This window comes from Alosa alosa, chromosome 18 (genome assembly GCF_017589495.1).
Source record: "Alosa alosa isolate M-15738 ecotype Scorff River chromosome 18, AALO_Geno_1.1, whole genome shotgun sequence".
NCBI classification, from domain to species: domain Eukaryota; kingdom Metazoa; phylum Chordata; class Actinopteri; order Clupeiformes; family Clupeidae; genus Alosa; species Alosa alosa.
The window spans coordinates 16,205,297-16,226,193 of record NC_063206.1 but is presented as its reverse complement, the minus strand read 5'-3'; the positions used below and the strand labels follow the sequence as shown (position 1 = coordinate 16,226,193).

Below are 20,897 nucleotides of genomic sequence, written 5' to 3'. Positions count from 1 at the left end.
TGAGCAGAGTATGCGGCGGCACCGAGGGCACCCGCCCCCCCCTGGAAGCTGAGCGCTCCCAACCCGCGGCAACGCAGCTGTGAGGCAAAGACGGCCATCGACTCCATCAGTTAATTAAACTCCATTCCAGTGCGATAAGCAGTTAATCAGACGGGCATGCGTGTTCCGTGATGGGGCGCTCCTCGTCGTTTAGGTGTGGCACACACACATATATATATATATATATATATATATATATATATATATATATATATATATATATATATAGATTTCCCCCAGGGCTTCACAGCAGGGTACAGCACTTAGCGACTTCACAGAGGTGCTGCACAGAGAAGGGAGAGGAGACAAGACAAGACGAGTGGAGAGGAGGAGAGCAGAGGAGAGGCTGGCTGGCCAGCAGGGAGTGAATCCTTTGATAATATGTGCGGCTGGATGAACCATCCTAAAGGACCATGTGTTTTGTTTGTTTTTTCAACCAGGATAGGGGGTAGTCTGACATACATAGTGATCTCATTCACACCACCTATCCACACACACACACACACACACACACAAACACCCTAGAGATAGAGAATAGTATGTATGAACCAAATAGAGCCAGTCTGCATTACCCTCCAACTTATGAGAAGGAAGACATCAGAGAGTGTAGAAAGAGAGTGCTCTCTCTCTCTCTCCCTCTTCTTACTCCCTCTCTGATTTCATGATTTCATCTTTCCTTTTATGCTATATATTTGTGTCTCTGTTCTGTAACAAGAATAGCAAAAAGAAATTCCATGCACACACACACACACACACACGCACACACACACACACACACACACACACACACACACACACATTCCCTGACAATATAAACATAATATAAACACACACACAAAACACACAAAAACATCCACATGAGTGCAAACCGAGACGCTTTCAAATGCAGGCGCTTAACGCAAAAATAGGCTCGCTCTCTGACTTTGGATTTAATAGATAATTTGTGACTAAATGTACGAAATTTATTAATGGGACTTAGGGGAGCATTAAAAGTCCATTGCAGAATGCTATTAAGATGCCACTTTAATTGGCTTCTTCTCTGGCACTAAACCTGCCCCCTTCTCTCTGTCTCCCGCTCTATAATGGTCCACTAAAACTACGAATTAGTGTGTTTTCTTTATGCATATGACAGTTCTTGGGAAATAGTTGCCCTGTCAGCCGGGGTGCTTTGTAGTCCTCCTGCTGTGCCGGGTCCTTGAAATGAAGGCTAAATGCGGGCGGCCATCTCATGCGACGGCAGCTCCGCTTTCAAGAGTGAGGGAAAAAATAACTCCCCCTCTCCAAAAAAACATGCATTCATGCATATTGCAAAAGATTCTCATGATGTGTTTAACTGACTGGCAGCACAAAAATGTAAAGAGTAAAAGACTTGCTGTTTGCTATTGCCATCACGGTGCATTTGAAAATATAGGCACATGGCATCAAACAGCGATAAACTGGTAACTGGTAATTGGATATCTGACTGCAAGCGGAAAAATCCATTCCCACTGATCATGTTTCATGTTATTCCATGATGTTTTGAATCTCCTCACATAAAAACCTCCTGTCTGGCTTTTAATGCCTTTCGACAGTGCATAAGACCCATTTTATCACCACCTCAAAATCTCCCTTATCTTCACTAAAAGGATTGAGGTGACGAGAGGAGGTTACCCAATCTAGCACTTCTTAAACCAGTAACTGCTATCAAATTTCACCAGCATCCAGGCATGCCAGTGTGTACGATGGCTATGACTGCACACATCACAACCACATCTCCCCTGCTTCCCTCCTATCTATCGCATATAGTATACCGCCACTGCGTTCCATAAAGAAAGGCTTCAATAACAATGTAAGTTGGATTTTGCATTCGTAGTTTGGCTAAGTGCTGGTCTGTGAGCTCTCCTCTGTCCCTTTGGCATAAGGTTCTGTGAGGCAGCACAACTGCTGTTCCCCATGCATGTCTTTTTTTTATGGCTACCAAAGCCACCCTTAGAGGCAGGCAGAGCACGGGCCCAGACCATCGGTACTCTGCTGACTGGATAATGGCATTCGCTTGTACTGCCGGACCCATCAGCCAACCAGATGCTTCCTTTATGGCCTCTCCTGGGCGTGCTCAGATAGTGCCAACTCGTTCAATTCCGCAGGGTAATTCATTTTGGAGGAGGGGGTGTAGACACTTAAAATCCCTGAAAGCATCGTTCTTTTGATGTAATGACAAAGTCGGGGAACTGATGTTTATGATGGCCTTTGTCATAACATTGATGCGAAGACAAAAATGACTTGTTAACTTTGAAGTGGGTTTCGTCTAGATTGCTGTATAGTAGTGCAGAGTGGATTTTATGGATTTCCATGGCAACACAGTAGAACACTGTTTTATTTCTTTTTTTAGTCCACACTTTTGCTGTAGGGCAAACTCCAAAACACAGATGGTCATTGCTCTTGCTGGTGAAAATGCATTTTTAATGAGAAACAGCAAGGCAAACATGAAACTCGACAGATATAATATATTCCTTCTTAACTCGATTATTTTCCAAATAACGAATAAAAGAACACCTTTTCCGTACAAAAGAATCAGGCCTGTTGTTTTAAAGAACTGAAATTCAACAAAGTGTTCATCTAGTTTGTTTGTTACCTGAATCAATGTGCTGTCTAAAAGACAAACGCCATGAAAATTATGCAGTCAATTAGTATTGATGACTGTCTTTACACCAACCATAAAAAATAAGTCAAGCCACACTATTTTTGGGGTCAAGGTTCTTTTAAAGATTCTCATTGAATTACAGTCCAGGCCCCCTCCCTTTTGGAATGCAATTACAGGATAGATAATATCATTAGGTGCTGACTAAGCCTATGATTGACTTTAATAGGTGTGCTGTGTCTCAAGCCAAAGTAAATGTTTGCGTAAATGCAACTGGGCCAAAGCTGAATAGATGAGATGTGTGCCGGAATCGAATTAGAGTCTTCCACTGCTTGCTCAGCCCGCAATAAGCTCCGGTCGGAGTTTCAGCAGACTTATGAGATTTGGTTTTAGCTTTTCGCCATTCCTTAGTTGGGCTTGATCATAGTGTCATCAGTGCTGCCAAGATAACTCAGAAAATCCAAACAGAGAGGTATTATTAATGTGTGTGAGACCAGGCCTTTTTGCATTTCAGCAAGGCTCAGTGAAATATAGGATTTAGCAGTATTTAATTATTTTTACAGGTATAAAAAACAGATAAATAAACATCATCATTGTTCTCATCAACATCAGTTCTATGTGTATATATGTATTTGAACTTGAACTGTACAATGTTATTTTCACTGGCAATTCAAATTCTTTTCTTTTTGTCTGTCTCTTCTCTTCTCTTTTCTTTTCTTCTCTTCTCTTCTCTGTCTGCAGGACAAAGGGAATATCGCTGTAGTATTCAATGTGGGAACAGATGATATTTACATTGAGGAGAAGGCAAAGTTTGTAAATGATGGAAAGTACCATATAGTGAGGTTTACACGGAGTGGTGGTAATGCCACGCTGCAGGTGGATGACCTGCCAATCATTGAGCGATACCCCACAGGTAAGGCATCTTCTCTGTTCACCTCTGACCTTTTAACCTTTACTTCTCTGATCAACATAGACTGTTGTTTAAGACTTAACATGCTTTAGTAGAGTATATGCTGAAGGAAATGTTGCATTAGATGAATTTATTTATGTTTGTGTTGTCGATCTGTGTCATCTGCAAAGATACTTACCCTATATCACTCTGTGTATGCTGTATGCTGTTGCTGTTCTCTGTGTGTGCTGTTGATATGGTCACTGTTGAAAGCCATGTAGATATGAGAGTATGGGTGTAAGCTGTCGAACGGCTTTGACAAAAGCTCTGGAGGATGCTTTTTTTTTTAGTCAACCATCTTCCCCCTCCCTCCTTATTCAGTCAGTAAATATATGCTGTCTTGCCCAGAGTGTGGAGAGGAAGAGAGAGAGACAAAAAAACTCAAACATTCAAGTAGATGAAATGCTATCCCCATGGCAACCGTTTTCTTGTTTAGCCACTTCCAGGACAGATGAGTCACAAGGTTCTGGGGACTTGATGCTCAGGTAAACAGTAAGTGGCCCTTCTTCACACAGTAGTGTCTTGCATTCGATTGGCCAGCCCTGCACAGTCCAGTGTGAACTCCAATACCCCCCACACACACACACACACACACACACACACACACACACACACATCAAACATCAGCCTCCTGTGCCTCTTCTGCACTTAAAGTAGCCCGCTGTCTGTGCCTGTCACTGGAACGGAAATAAGTTGGGAGGTGGTATGCAAAAGATGCCCTTTCTCACCGTGTCTACAGCCATGGAAGCGGGCGAATGAATTAAACCCACCCACACCCAAGCCCCCACCACCACCACCACCCTCCTTCCGCAGTGTCTGATGACCTACTCAGGCATGTGCAATCCTGTGCCTGGAATGAAGAGGGAGCATTCACAGATAGCCTCCCCACCCCTCTGCTGGGTCTCCGGTAGGAGAGAATCGTAATGGATACTGACCAGCAGCCTACGCAAATGATCATTGTTCAGGGTTAATTGCCTAGATACGGTGCCCATAGCATATCGTATTTATTTATACTAGAGATGCTCTATTGACTTCAAGAACACACACACACACACACACACACACACACACACACACTGTGTGAATTATGATGTATATCCTATGAATAATTCTGTTATGTAAACAGTTCCTAGAGAGACTTTCAGCTACAGAGATCACGGCTGCATTAAATTCAAGTGCATAGACTCTTTTATGTGACTATGCAAACTTTGAAACATCATCTGCATGATCAGACTGAGTGTATAATAGGAATTCAAAGGGGACGGAAATCTGCTGGCTTTTATATATTTAAAATGGATCATGTGTTGTTATTGCAGTGTTAATGCAGAGTTCGATATTAGATATTTAAGATGGATCATGTGTTGTTATTGCAGTGTCAATGCAGAGTTTACTATTTGAGATGATGATGATCCCATTATGAAGAGTCGCCTGCTTGCTTATCAGAGTTGATGCTGAACCACAGAGAAGGTCTATTTCCTTCTCAACTCAAGGTTTATTCAGATCTTAGTTTATGTCTATTTTATGACACAGTATCCAAACTATTGTATTATTATCAAGGCTATTTCACATGTAGTGCACTTAATAGATACTGTATATTAACAACAGCCTGTGGTTCATGGAGTCCAGTTGAGGAAAATGCCATGCATTTGTTATGCCAGGTTAGCCATGGTAAAATAATAAATAATAATAATATAATGATTTTAAAAACATTTTCATGTCACTAGAGATGTTTTGTTGCTTGGAAGAAGAGTGACAGGAAAGTATAAAGAAGTGCTGATAACCCGAATGAATTTAAATTTTTAATGAGGAGCGGAGTTGAGTGTGGGAGCGATAAGAGACATGTTGCTTGCCCGATAATTGCACATTCTTACATTCTACAGTTAAGGAAATGCTGAACACAGCTTTTGATACAACCACAGAGGCATAGAAATCCTGTTGTGTGGTGCACCATTTCCATGTAAAAATGATGAAGATCCTCAACCTTCACAATGCTTGCAAGTCACAGGCTGCGCTGAATGGCTTGAGTTATGTTCATTTTAAAGAGACAAATCTAGAATGTTAAACAGGTTGCATATGTAATATTCTGGTTTCTGACAAATTATGAGGAGGTACAGTAGGCCTACTTCCATTTCAGTTTGCCAGTAGAGATGTTAGTCACGCTCTTAACTATACGTAAAGCATGTATAGCTTAATGCTCATGATTCTTCTTTCTATCTAGTCTCTTTCTTAGAGTCAATATCAGTATTGACTAACATAAAGATAGAGGTGGCAAGTTATTATTTCCCTCTTATTGATATTTCAGATGCACACATTTGTGTAAATATTTATATTCCCTGAACAAAGTGGTATGAAAACCATTACCGATACTTTTTATTCAGATAAAAAATATAATAGTCCTTATTCCTCAAACATTTTCCTTGTAAGTGATGGTGAGCCAAGCCTGCCTTCAAAGAATGAAGAAAGAAAGCCCAAGAGTGGAGCCCTCTCACCACTCTCCTTATGACAGTGATGTTGACAGTGACACTCAAGCACTCAGGGCTATGGAGTGGCAGAGCAAGGCAAGCAAAGGCACAAATACATACAGTACACTACTCTGATAGATAGATAGATAGATAGATAGATAGATAGATAGATAGATAGATAGATAGATAGATAGATAGACCATACATACTGTATAATACAACAATATTATTAGATTGGATTACATTATCTCTGTGTTCATCTCTATGTCCCTTGTTCAGTGCAGTCAGTGGTAGACAAGTGGGCAGAGAGAGTGGGGATGCTGTTGCACTCTGTGTGGAGGAGGGGGTGGACATGGCAGTGGCGCTGTTTGCTTCCTGGGCCCAGCTGCAGTCCTAATGAGTCAGATGCAGCGTAGCACAGCTTGTGACATGGCGTCCAGAGGCCAGCCCATCACATTATTATATCTGCACCACCCTCCACCCCGCAGCTCCCTGTCTTCACTTACCCAGTTTTTTCAAGCTCACCTTGCAGCCAGTCAACCATGCTTGGGTGCACAAACAATAGAGCGAACAGACATATCTCCTTCTCTCTCCCTTTCTCTCCCTTTCTCTCTCTCTTTCTCTCTCAGTGCAGGGAATGCATTTATTCTCTATTCTAAAAATAATTGTATTATTTTTTTTTATATCCCAGTCAAATAGGCCGATATTTTGATATATGCACGTTTATATTTTTCCCCATGTAGTGTGCTGTGTGGGAGTTTGTAATGAGACAAAGCCTGGGCCTTATCTGAGCACACTATTAACAGAGAGGGGAGAGACCTCCGAATGTGCCTGGCCCTTCTGGCAGCCACACCGGCATTCCGCTGGTTCCCTGCTTTCTGGGCGCTAAAGATAAGTCGGACTCATCCCGCTCCCAAAAAACTGGCACCCCCACAACACCCCTGCCCAACTCCCCCTCCACCCAGCCCTCTGTGCCACCGCAGCTGGAGCTCAGGAGCATGGGTATGGGAGAGGAGTCCAATGCAGATTCAGTGCTGCAACTGGAAGACATATGCAGCAGCGATAGCATTGTTTAACACAGGCACATCCTCAGGAGGGAATCGATATGCGATCACGGCTCGATAGCATTCAGAGTTAATTAACACGGCCGGTGGGCAAGAGGCCCAGCGAAGAGCATCCTTTACCAGACGAAAAGGTGTCGGCATTAAGATCATCTCATCTAAGCAGCGGAGCCTCTGCTCCTGAACTTCTCTCCAACTATATGACTACCCAACTGCATAGGAGGTCGTACTTGCAGAGTAATGAAGGACAATGTGCTACAACTCAAGGTCTGAGTCATTGAAAAAAATATTATTATACTGTATTAGATATTGGGCCATGTGCAGTATATCTTTATTTCCCTGACTGATGTTAGAGGCATATAGTTACTAATACTTATTTAGCTGTAGCCTCTGCTAAGATCTAAAGGCAATGTTCAGTAGGTTTAGCCAACTTTTTACCCCTATATTTCCCAGCATATACCCTATATGTCTCAACTTTTCCCCATCCTTTTTTTCGTTTAACCCCATGCAGGATTCTTATCTTGTGTTTATTCTGTATGGAAATATCAGAGAAGGCAAATGAAAGGGTACAGCACCGTTTTTAAAGCCTATAAATTGCAGAAGATTACTGCTTTGTCAGAGGACCACTGGGAGGTAAAAGCCCATCTTCACAGAATTGCAACTGTCAGGAGATAAATAAGTACAAACATACTGCACACACACACACACATACGTACACACACACACACACACACAGATAAAAATAATGAAGCTCTCTCACCTACTTTTCCTGACACCATCCATTTCTGCAAGGATGTCAGCAGTCAGTGGCCCCCGATCCTTGCTATCCCAGACGGGATATATAGGGCAATAGAAAAGCCTTTAGTCAAAGACCTGTCATTCCATTATTGCTATCAGCAGCCTATCAGGTCTATCATCATATTATGAGAAAGACTTTAACTGTAGGGAAATTGAACTGTACAGTGATAGTATTATTGGACTGGCCAGAAGTATTTAGTTTACATCTTCATTCTAAATCACTTCAGGTACGGCAATACATGTTTTAATTTTTGCCATGAATTATAAAATGTATTTTTTTTTTTTTTAATTAAGGTGGAATTATGACCTCAAGTAAGACTGGGGACCTGACATTCAAGGCAGACATGGCATATTGAATTCTTTGTCTATCTACTCAGACAGTTGGGTGCAAAGCTGCCAGAATGTTCCGCGGTAATCCCTCTTTCCCCTGCGCAGAAGTCACTCAGCACAAGATTAGCACCTCTACCCTCAATCTTTACTCTCAGAGCTGAAAAAACAAGGCAGATACGAGAGAAACGAATGAACTTGAAATGTGACAGAATATTGTCAACCTGTGAACCAATTGAACTGGACGGAATCCAATTTAGGAAGACTATAGAAAGGGTTAGGTGTCACTCAACGTCCACACCACTGGCTTTTTTCTCTTTCCTCCACAGATTATTGGTCTGTGTATAGCTACACTTTTCTTTTCACTAAGCCTCAGCACATAAATCAACGTTATTGGCTCTAACTGGAAGCTGTTGCCACATTGTTTCCATTTTGACTGTCAGCATTATATCTATTGTTAGAAGCTCTTCAGAGTTCCTCTCCAAACTCATTACCTTTCGTCTACTCTTTCTCCCACACGGGAAAGGGATTCAGACATCCTGTGATCAATATATATGAAGAATATGGAGCCCCAAATCCCCTTACCATTATATTCAGTCAGAGCAAAGTGAGCGATAACAAATCAATATTATTTTGTGTAAATTCCACAAAGTTCCAAGAGGAATGTATTCAGACTGCGTCTATTTGATTTGGAACGCAGTGAGGTGGTGAGGAAAGAGATTCACTGCTAAGGTGTTTCTCGTGATTGAAATCTGCTGAGAAAGGGGTGAGATGTTCTAAATTTGTTGGGGGGGGGATGCTGGTTGTTTCATCTGCTCCACAAGAGGATGAGAAAAATGTGTGACAGAGAGGTGACACTGACTTAGTGTTTTAATCAAAACAACCGTCATTTAAATGTCAGCTTTTGTCAAAGCCTTCCACAGTGTATATCCCTCTGAGGGCTTTTATTCTGTACTGTTGTGTGTTCTGCCTGTTCCAGCTGCCTAACTTTCTTTCATTTTTTATGTCCTGAACCTGCAAATCTTCAAGTATCGTCACCACTGTATATCCTGTTAGCATACTTTGACTGGTTAATTAGTCTTTTTAAATGGAAATGGGAGATATGTGTGACCATGGAGGTATTTTTTGTAGATCTAAATTAATAATTGGGTGCAAAAGGTTGAATGTATTTGACTAATAATAAATAAAATGATGTTCCTGGTGAGATGCAGTATGTATAACTAGATTAAAATTTGTCCAGAAAGAAAATAAGGGGGGAAAAAGAAAAGAAAATCATGCATTGGAAATTTTTGTAAATATTTATGCCATGGTTATGTTTTAAATTTGTGGTTTTGGATTGGTCTTTAACTTAACATTAATTTAGATGAAAACTCTGCGGACTAATTCATAATTAACTTAGGAATAATTTGTTTGATAAAATAAAATAAAATGTATTGAGTGAAAAGTTTGGTCAGTAGGATGTTGCAGATAGCTTTGTTTATAAATATCTAAAAATTTCCAAACAAACGATTGTGACAGTTGTATAGCTCAAGCTTTAAGTATTAACATTTAACCTTTGACCTTACAGATTTTAACCAATGAAATGTCTCTTTAAACTTTAAAGGCAACTTTGATAACGAACGCCTGGCGATTGCTAGACAGCGAATCCCATACCGACTTGGTCGAGTAGTTGACGAATGGCTACTCGACAAAGGTAAAACATTGATTAAAACTTTAAATAAAAATAATTTGAACATAACAAAGTAATACTTTGTAACACGAATAAACGAATCGAAATAAATGTTCAGTAAACCCAATAAAACCCAGCGATTTAAAATGAAGAAAAAGTAGCTTGAAGTACCTTTACATTTTGCATAATAATGTATTGAGCTGTATAATACTTTTTTATTTTTTGTAACTTCAGGTTAAAGGGACTGTAAATATAAATCTAACTCAGTCATTAATATTAATACTATTAAACTATCTATAAATCACATATTATAGCCATTTGTATCTGTCTTAAACATTTAAATGATCAGGATAAAAGTAATCTCGTAGACAGAGATCATATTTACATATTCTTTACACATGTATACTGATATGTGTTTTTTTTTGTCATGAAAACCGCACACATTTAAACTTGTAGATATGTTAAATAGAGTAAAACAGTAATTGGCTTCAGTACTGAGTCCCTTTAACAATCATTGTAAATTTGCACAGGGTATGGACATAGAGGAAATGCACACTATTACGGACCATAAAAATAATTAAACACAAATTTTGAGTGCATGCATGTGTGTGTTGAAAATTCAAATCTGTATCTCCCACTTGATACGTGTCATTTTTTGCCTTTTCTGTTTATTTTATTTTTTTTTTTTTTTTTATTATTTTTTTTTTTTTGCCTCTTTTGCCAGAGTCAATTCTCCAGACACTTCATTACCCCGTCTACACATTTTAGCCATGTTTATTTCACTTTTACACCACTTTTGCTAAAAGGCAGTCTGAAGGAACGTTTTTACTTTTCATTTCACCCTGTATTGTAGACCAAATTCTTATCTTCTTATCTCTAAATATGAGATCATTTTGAAAAATGGTAGCTGTTTTGTATTGTTGTTGTTTATGATTGTTGATAAGTGATAGTCAGAAGACTTATCGAAAATTATTAAATAAAACTGTTCCTTCATTAATTTGTGGAGTATTCACCTTCAGCACTAATGTGAGGTTAGAATCAGATGGTTGTAAGCTACTGCTGTCAATACATCTCATTTTCACAAGATGCAGGATCAGAGTCTTAATTGCCTTTCTCTTGTGAGAAAGAATTGCTATTACATTGATTTGATTGTCCTTTTAGCAAAGGCACATTGATTTAAGACTACCACAAATGTTTTTCTTTGCATTCGTTTTTTTCCCCTCCTTTGAATCTGCATTTCATAAGCATTCCTTCATTCTAACGGCAATAAATTACCGGGGGTCTGCTCTAGCACCAGGTAATTTATCGCCCTCATTAGCCACTGGGCAAATAATCCGTCTTTCTCCGCGGCGCGATTATTTCTCATCACCTTCTCTTTGCTCTTTCTTCTAATTGCCCGAAAGAGTGCCGTTAAACACTCTCGCACGTATGTAACGTTGTTTCTCCACAGGGCGCCAGCTCACTATCTTCAACAGCCAAACCACCATTCAGATCGGCGGCTTGGAGAAAGACCGCACCCGGTCGTTCCAGGGCCAGCTTTCAGGGCTCTACTACAACGGCCTCAAGGTCTTCAACATGGCAGTGGAGGGCGACCCTAACATCCAGATCGAAGGTAGCGTGCGTCTGGTGGGCGAGGCGCCGTCCTCCTCCATCACCCCTCAGTCCAGTGCCACCGCCAACCGCTCAGAGACCTCCACCTCCATCATGGAGATCACCACCACCACGGCGGCCAGCAGACGAGTCAAGCAGACGACTCCGAGAGAACCGCAGCAGGTAAGGCGCCAGCTTATGGTCGCATTGCCCTTTCTTGCACTTCAGACATGATCTGTGCTTCCCCCCCCCCAAAGATCAAACAGACAGTGAAGAGAAGGACATGCCAGCTTCAGAAAGTAAAAGTCCATCCACATGTGTTCCAAACATTAAAGAAGCCAGCTGATCATAATAAGCACAACTCTTCAGCCAGGTAGATCAGTTAGCTAATGATATCACCTGTGTTTAGTGCACAGGTCAAAGGAATACATGACAAGACTTTTACTTTCTGGATGTCCACCCTCATAACAGAACATGTATAGAACATTTACAGAGCATTTATGTTCTGTTAATGCATTCATGTTCTGTTACTCTTTCTCTTCAAGCACCTGACTCACAAACATTTTTGATATAACTGTGAAGATAGATTGAAAGAGTCTCTTAAGCGTGTTATTGGCCACTTCTCATGTTAAAAAGTAATGGTGACGTACAATGACACTGGCGTTTATATCATTCATACACAGCCAAATTAGATTAGGAGACTCTTTTGTAGGCTGCTTGGGAAGGCTTTACTGAAGCTTGCACAAACTGCTTGCAGGATTGAGGCAGTGCATGAATCAGCCATGGCCTAAAGGGATGTCTGCAAATCTAAACAGAGTGCCGTCTTGTACGGACCGAAATATTCTCTTCTATTTTCTCCCCTCCCATTTGTTGAGAGCATTTATTTCCTACTAGGTCGGTCACACATACACGTACACAGACTGTTGTGTCCTGGTTTCGTACAATGCCCGGCTTTCACTGAGGCGCTTCTGTGCCCTCCTCTTTGCTCTGTGTGCTTCTCCCTTTTGATCTGAAAACAAAGATTTGGTACAGGCCTCATTGCCTCGGAGTGACTCCATACAGTAAGTGCACCACATTTGCCATGGTCCCTTTATGAGGCTGATGGTCTTCTATGCGCAGACAGGGAAGAGAAAGGCCAGCTGAGAGTGGCTATATCTAGGTCAGAGGAAGTAGAGGACAGGCTACTCACTGCACCTCTGGATGGTTCCTCTGCACTGTGAAGAATGTGTGTGTTGATGTTTGTGGCTATGAGTGTGTGTTTGTGTGGTGAGTGGCTGTGCATACATCTGTGTTTGTGTACATGTGTGTGTGTGCGCGTGTGCGTGTGCTTGTGTGTGTATGTGTGTGTGTGTGTGTGTGTGTGTGTGTGTGTGTGTGTGTGTGTGTGTGTGTGTGTGTGTGTGTGTGTGTGTGTGTGTGTGTGTGTGTGTGTGTGTGTGTGTGTGTGTGTGCGTGCGTGCGTGCGTGCGTGAGGACCCCTTATTTTAGTGGGCCTGTCATAAAAGCAAGAAATGAAGATGCACTGCCCAGAGGGCTTTTGTGGCCAGTGCGCTCAAGAGCTCAAATAAAAAGGAGGCCAATGAAAACGCGAAGCAGTGGCACTTAAGTTGTTCCATGTGAGTCCCTGGAGTGATTGCATGTTTTGGTACGAAAGGAAGTGTTTCTGTTTTTTCCCCAAGCGTTGTGCATTGAATCACTTCCATGCCACATGAATGGCCTGGGCCGTGGCCCGAGTCCCCCCCATAGGGATGATTTCACAAAGGCTAGCAGGAGATTTCTGTGATTCACAGAACATGTCAAAGCAACAAAGTTATCCCAAGATGGCTATAACATGATTAATGTTTCATAATGATAAGATAATGATGATTGTACTTAAGTTTGGACACCTTAATTCATCAAACATACATAAGTAGTGTTGGGTGATTTAGTATTTGTTACTGTTGTTATTGTTATAATTATTTACTGTATTAAATTAATCCTTATAATTATTTATAGTATACAGTATGACATATAACTAGCTGTGAAATGTTAAAGGAAGTTGTTTGTGTTAGTCCACAAAAGGGTGAATTTTAAGTGTAGTTGATCTTCAGTGTGCTACTCGCCTGTTAATATAAGAAATGGCAGTCACATTACTTTTTGCAGATGATTGAATTAATACATTTGAGGAAGAGAGGGACTCACAGCCTGAGGCCCTGCTTTGAACATACACTGATCAGCACTGAAACTCTGATGTTCACGCACTGTTCATTTCTGTTAGCTTTCTAATGAAAATGATTTAATTTGGGCCTTCAGATTCGAGTACAACACCTGTGACATTTTTTGACATTTCTCAGTTACACATTCCCTCCTAGTAATTGCATACATTGGGTGGACCACATAGAGACTGGCTAAGCAGATTGCCTTTAGCAGATATTTTGAAGTGGCATTATGTCAGTATTTCAAATTTGATTTGCACTTAAGAGACACATTTGCTCTGCAGCAATCCAGCACTGAACCCTCATCAAGTAACAGATTTTTTCCCAGTGGCTAAAACACTGTACGAGCATCTTGTTGACTCTGTTGAATGATCAGAATTTCACAAAATATAGATAAAAGTGGGTCTATGGGCATACAATTCTTGCCCCATGCTACATCATTCTCATTCTCAACTCTCAGTCTCAGTCTCATAAAAACTGTGATAGTAGTTTTGTGTAATCCAGTTTACTGTATGAATACATTCTTATTGATCGTTTACAGACAAACAAACTAAAGGCACCAAAAACATAACCTCCTTAAGAGCAATAATAATAAATAGATAAATAGGCTTATTTTTTTTTTATATATCCACAACAATGGTTAGTGGCCCAGTTAATCCTGTGCTTAAAATAGAACAAGCGGTTCCCAGCTCCTTCCCATTGTAGAGATGTGGAACATGTCCGCTGAGGGAAAACCAGAACTGATACCCTGTATCCCCTCCAAACAAAGCCCAGCTTCTGTTAAGACCAGAGCATCTCTCATTAGCAGATCCACTGAAGCACCTGCTATACTGTTAATATTCATTGGACTCATCTTTTGATCCATTGCCACATAACGTTATAATCCATGTGCAAAATTAACCAATGGACCAAACAATGGACTCACATTTTTAATACCAGGCACTTTCATTCTGTCACACCATGTGGTGTAGCTTGCGAGTTAAACTGGAAAATGTTTAGTGTTCATAATATTTTTTCAGATTAAATCATTTGTTTCTCCATTAAGCGCCATTTTATGCATTGCCCAATAAAAAGTCCTTATTGCTTATTTTTATTCCTCTACTATTTTTGTAGATCTTAAGTATAAGTATATATACTCTTTTGATCCTGTGAGGGAAATTTGGTCTCTGCATTTATCCCAATCCGTGAATTAGTGAAACACACTCAGCACACAGTGAGGTGAAGCACACACTAATCCCGGCGCAGTGAGCTGCCTGCAACAACAGTGGCGGTCAGGGAGCAGTGAGGGGTTAGGTGCCTTGCTCAAGGGCACTTCAGCCGTGCCTACTGGTCAGGGTTCGAACCGGCAACCCTCCGGTTACAAGTCCGAAGCACTAACCAGTAGGCCACGGCTGCCCCATAGGCCAAGGCTTGCCGTGCCAACATTATGACAAATGACCCAAGGATTTTTCTAGATCTAATTAGAATGAAATTAATCAATGATGCCTGGCTTCCTATATTAAAGGAGAAATCCAGCAATTCAGGCAGCTACAGCGGCACACTCTGGGGATATGTCTGTGAGCCCTCCTGCCCATGCCCCCAGAGTGTAGCACTGTAGCTGCCTGGCTACTTTAGCTGTTGGAACTAGCAACTCGAACTAGGTAATACTGATTTGTTTTAGGTTTTTTTTTTCGTACCGACAATACTTGGTGACCTCAAGAAATGGAGATCTATGTGACAAATCGACGGATTTCTCCTTTAATAATGGATGTCAACTTTTTATTTTGGCCATACATAAATTACCTACCTCACTTTTCCTTTGAATATAAACAGCTCACCATCTGCGACAGAGATGACTGTAAAGTTATTAGTAATTAGTAACAGATTGTGTCACTTCAGGCTTGAATGAACAGTCAGGTGTTTTCTCAGAGAATGGATGAGATGTTTGGAAATATCCATCCACTCTCAGCAGTCATTTAACAGAAGTACTCCACAGAGTAAAGTATACCCATGCCTACAGAAATATTATGTCACAGCACAACGAGCAGCCTTCCTTCACATTTAAAGATGAAGATAATGATTGGCTTAGATATGCAACTACGCCCACACAGATTAAAATGGAGAAAGATATGAAAAGAATGAAGCATGGTTAAGGAAGCAAAGACTGTGTGCAGAAGCCTTTTTGCATATAGTTGTTATCTTTACAGGTAATCATGTCAGCAGCAGTAAGCTTCTGTTGTGGCAGGTCATGGAGTTAACATGTACTGACATCATAGTAGTAGTAAATGATACATACTCTTATAACACGTGTGTTACAGTGCTGGCAGCACTTCTACTGTATGTTATGTGTCTCTTACACAAAAGAAATGTACACAGATTGGAAAAGTTTAAAGAATTTAAGACTTTTTTTCTTCTTTCTTTTTCAAGACCTTTAGGTGTTTTGATAAGCCTTCAGGGTAGTCATGGAAGCAGGACATGGAGGTCTCGCCAGCCTCTGTTGTGTCATGCGTAGCAGAGGTTTGGAAAGTGCAAGGGTAGACATCCTCCAAGCAGAACAGTGGAAGAGGCACAGGGAAAAAAGAGGCCATTTTTTTTGTTTCTGCAGCAGACTTGCTCTTCACCTTTTCACTGTGAGTGAATGTAGAAACTTTTCGTCCCGTTCCAAAACTAAACCCTTCATATGCTCCATATAACCCTGTCATGTTAGCACCTTACTGGTCAGTTGAAGATCATTTTGCACCTCACAATATCTTTACCTGCCATGCCATGGGCATTTCTCGTAATGCATGGCCATAGTATTCTTATTGTTGTAATAACGTGGTTAGAAACTTACCCTTGTGGATACTTGCATTTTAGAAAACTGGCATCTTTTGAGGTGTGAAAAAGAAAGTTTTAGCTTATCAGCTATCTTTTTTTAGCCTATCCTCCCTACACGCTCTTTTTGCTTCAGGTTCATTGCCGTGTATCTTTAAGCATACCATGATGTCAATTTCACTGTGATGTAACGTTAAAGATTTAGTTTCATGTTGGAATGCTGGACAAGGTTGTTGATTGCACAATAGGTTTTTAGTTTTATGACTTATATAACATCCATTCTGCCAGCTTGTTTCTGTGTGCCAGCCATCCGACACTTGCTTTTCTTCCCTCGCCATGTTTTGCGACTCAGCACCTCAATAGACAGCCTTGTCGGCCATATCTGAGAGCATTCAACTGCCTGTTCGAACGCAGCCAGACTCGATGATTCGCGATAGAGGCGCGTAAAGTTCAAATGCGCTCAAGGACAGGGGGATTCGTGTGTGTGTGTGAAAACGTAGAAATGTCAGGTCCGCTCAGGGCGCCACGGAGAGGTATTGAAGAGGGAGCCTGCCGAGTCTCCTGGGGTGAGCGACAGCAGCCAGGCAGGTGGGTGGGCGCTAGCCAAATGAAAAGGCCATGGAGAGGGACTCGGGCATGAAGGCAGGAGAAGGTCATCTGGTTAAAGAGCCACTTGACGAGTCGTGGTCAGAGATGGGGCCCAGACAGCACACAGGGGGAAACGACACAAAGACGCCGCACTCTCCCATGTCTTTCTTAGTCTCTCGTTTTTTGCGGGGTTCACTTTGCCTGTCTATCTTTCCACCAGTAATCTTCATCACTCTCTTTTTTCCTCTGTTTATGCCAAGGACTTGCACTCACATTTAGTTCATTCTCAGTTGCATACATCCGCATTGATAATATTTAGCCTTGCACTCTGCATGAGGCTCCTGTATGTAGATAGGAGTTGCATACAAATCAAGGATAATCTATTTATCAAATGCTTCCTAGGTGTATAATGGATGAAATGGCTGAAATGCCAAAGACCAATATAAATCCAAGACATGCTTGGATTCATTTTAATGTGTTTACTTCCATTTCATCAACGAGGCAGGATTAAGAGTTGGCGTGAGCTGTCTCTACAACCCAGGGTTTGCGTGCTATATAATTACAGCTGATCAGACTAGAGTTTTCCCTTTGGCAAAGGTTATCAACACCCACAGATCATTAGCTCTTATTACTTCTCAGCTTGTGGTGCCAAATGAATCACTTCTTCGACACACTTTAAGCTCAGGGTCGATGAAGTGGCGGCCAAAAGAGCAGGCGCGGTATTGAGGGGCGAGTGAGTTGCCATCCACCGCATGTCTCGTTAGGTTTGCATAGAGGTGGGAAGAGCCGTGGCATTTCCAAAGATGAAAACAAACACGACGGGGCCTGTGTGTTGGATCTACCTCCCATTCCAATTGTCAAAGAACCGTTTCCTGGGTCAAATTGTCTCGCTGTGTGGCATGCTGCACCTTGTTAGGCAGCGTGTTGTCTTAGCCTCTCCAACACAATGTTATCTCGTCCGTCGAGTGTTTGAGCAGTAGCCGGAGCAAGTGCGCATCCTCTCTTTTTTTTCTTTTTCTTTCTCTTTTTTTTCTTTTTTTTTGAAGAGGAGGTACCCTGCAGTCGAGCCTCCATGTCCTAATGAAGTGTCAACTCCCTTATAACGAAGCCCGGCCCCGTCCAATTAGGCTGTAATGCAGTGCTGACAAACTGTCGGCCGGCACAACAGATAGCGAGGCTGAGGGCTGCCTTCAGGAAGGCTTCAGCCCTCTTCTCCATCACCTCTCCCAGGCCCCCTCCTTCACCCAGACACTCTTCACCGGCCCACCCCAACCCCACCCCCCTTTCTGGTCTGCGGTTGAGAGCTTCGCCCCTGCCTGCTCATCTCATCTCACTCCCTTTTCCCATAAGGGGGGCCACTTTAATTTTGTAATAGGAGACCAATTTGTAGACTTCTCCTGCTGTCATTTTGGGAGGTTAGATGGCCCAGAGCAGCACTGCTCCCTCCCTCTCCTCCTCTCCTCCTTTCCGCTCCTCCTCTCTTCCTCTTCTCCTCTCCTCCTTCCCTTGTGGTGCTCAGGCTCTCAAATGTGAGATTTCACCAGTGTGTCTCCCCCAGGCCCTCCTGTCTACACCGTCCCCACCTCCGCACCGTCCAGCCATCCCAACACCTGGGCTTCATAGCTCGCTTAAAGGAATTATCCGGAGTAAAATGCACTTTAGATCAGTTTACGGATGATTGGGAGTACATACGTTGAGTTGACATCAAAATCATGTCATTCGGATGTGTTTTGAGAAAGTTCGATTTTACCGTTTTAGTCAAAACTTCGTTAGCCTGGAAGTGACCAGGGCAAGTCATTTCGCCGCTACAAAACGCTATTTTTATACCTCTTCTACAGTTCCAAACAACATTACACTTACGTGGTAGTGAGTAGAGGGTCCCTAAAGCCAAACCGAAGTGTCCCGAGGTCATTATGTGGTTGGATAGAGAGTCCGGAATGAATTTCATCAAGCCAGTACCTTTCCAGAAATGTGCTGCTGCAGCTGGCGTCTTTAGGGGAAAGTCCGTAGGAGTCGATTGCCGAGTGTGGAGTAACCCGCTCTGGAAATTCACAATTTCGTCGCCGTTTTACTGGCTTGGTGAGGTACTGGCTTGATGAAATTCATTCTGGACTCTCTATCTGACCAGATAAAGACCTCAGGATACTTCGGTTTGGGTTTAGGGACCCTCTACTCACTACCACGTAAGTGTAATGTTGTTTGAAACTGTAGAAGAGGTATAAAAATAGCGTTTTGTAGCGGCGAAATGACTTGCCCTGGTCACTTCCAGGCTAACGAGTTTTGACCAAAAACGGTAAAATCGAACTTTCTCAAAACACATCCGAATTGAATGATTTTGATGTCAACTCAACGTATGTACTCCCAATCATCCGTAAATTTATCTAAAGTGCATTTTATTCCGGATAATTCCTTTAATATCGTAATGGCTAAAAACTAAGTTTAAGGTTTCCTCTCGCTGCCATTTTCGGCGGAGCAAGAAAAAGGGTAAATAAATGGAAAGCCGGGGAAAAAAGCCAGAGCCAGCGCTGTCCTGTGAGCCTGGTGACGGATGGGCTGCTTCCCTTTAAATAAATCCGCAGCCCCATCGCAGACATGACTAATGGCAGCCAGAGGTGCCAACAGAACGGACACTTTGAGCGATGGGGTGAGGAGATAAATAAGGCATATGACACAAACACACTTGTTCCCTTTGTCTCTCTCCTGGCCCAGGTTGTCAGGTGAGTAAGAGGTGGTGCTGGCCTAACCTGTCTGTGATGACCGAAATGCCTTACCGTTTTTTTTCCCCCATAAGAGCTGAGTAACTGCCATAGTGGAATTAATTTAGTGATATTAGGGAGTTAAACTTCCTTTTTTTCCACCAGTATGCCCTCTGAGAAGGACTGTAATGGGCTGTAATTGGCCATAATAGGTCATCATGCAGGGACACTTTTTTTTTCCTAATAAGTGTTGAATGAATAATGAAAAACACTTATTTTTCAAACTGCACAGAATGAGGTCACTTATATAACAAGGAGATTGTTTTGCCAAAGAGTTGAGCCTTAAGACTACCCCACAGAATCCACAGAAATGTTCTGTGCCAGAGGGATGAGGTTGAGCTAGAGAGAGAGTCAGAAAATGGGGAGGTGAAGATAAGGACCTGATGCTGGTCTGCCAGGGTGTGGCGCAGGTAAGAGACAGCTGTCTGATAGTCTGCAGGCATGGACGCAGACTCCCACCCCGCCCACACCAGCTAAGGACAGAGGGGGATCTACCACACCTCTCCACACTACTGTCCAATCATAACCAGGCAGATTTGCCCCTGCCCAAGTCCAGGAGTTTTCAAGTATAGCCTTACCATATTCAGGGTGACATTTATGACATTTATGAGAAATGCATGGTGCACACAGGCTGTTATGCCCCTCAGAGCAAGACACAGAGGAAACACTTGAGTGGTGCTATTGTTAGTAGCTCTGTTTCCATTGAGCAGAAGAATTACTATAACTACTGTTGTCTCTCCAAATGAATCCTGTGAGACAGAGGTCACTTAAAACAGAGACATTTAAAATTTACACCAATTTACCAAATTACAACAATTTACATTGAAAACACCTGAAACGTTCAAAAAATCTGTCTCCAAAATGACTTTAACGGCGCATCGTTCAGCTATTTCAGTGCTCTGCGCACGTGGAAGCTCTGGCCTCCTGAAGCACCTTTCTCAGCTGCTTGAGCCACCAGCAGTGTTTCCCCATCTTTTACTCAAAGCAGCGTGGTAACGTATGCAAAAGACAGCGCGCTGTCTCTCAGTTTTTCACCTGTAATTTCCCTGAAGA

The 20,897-nt window shown here is 42.0% G+C and overlaps 1 protein-coding gene across 34 annotated transcripts in view; it reads left to right on the top strand.

Moving 5' to 3' along the window:
- Positions 1-20,897, top strand: part of LOC125312111 (neurexin-1a-like) — a 279,994-nt gene that overhangs the window by 223,008 nt on the left and 36,089 nt on the right. For 23 of the 34 annotated variants that reach the window (XM_048270694.1, XM_048270660.1, XM_048270679.1 and 20 more), the window contains 3 exons: positions 3,398-3,569; positions 9,857-9,946; positions 11,373-11,695. In XM_048270694.1, coding sequence (XP_048126651.1) covers positions 3,398-3,569; positions 9,857-9,946; positions 11,373-11,695 — 585 coding nt within the window. The remainder of the gene's footprint in view (positions 1-3,397; positions 3,570-9,856; positions 9,947-11,372; positions 11,696-20,897) is intronic. The other 11 variants (XM_048270695.1, XM_048270688.1, XM_048270687.1 and 8 more) reach the window with 1 other exon arrangement.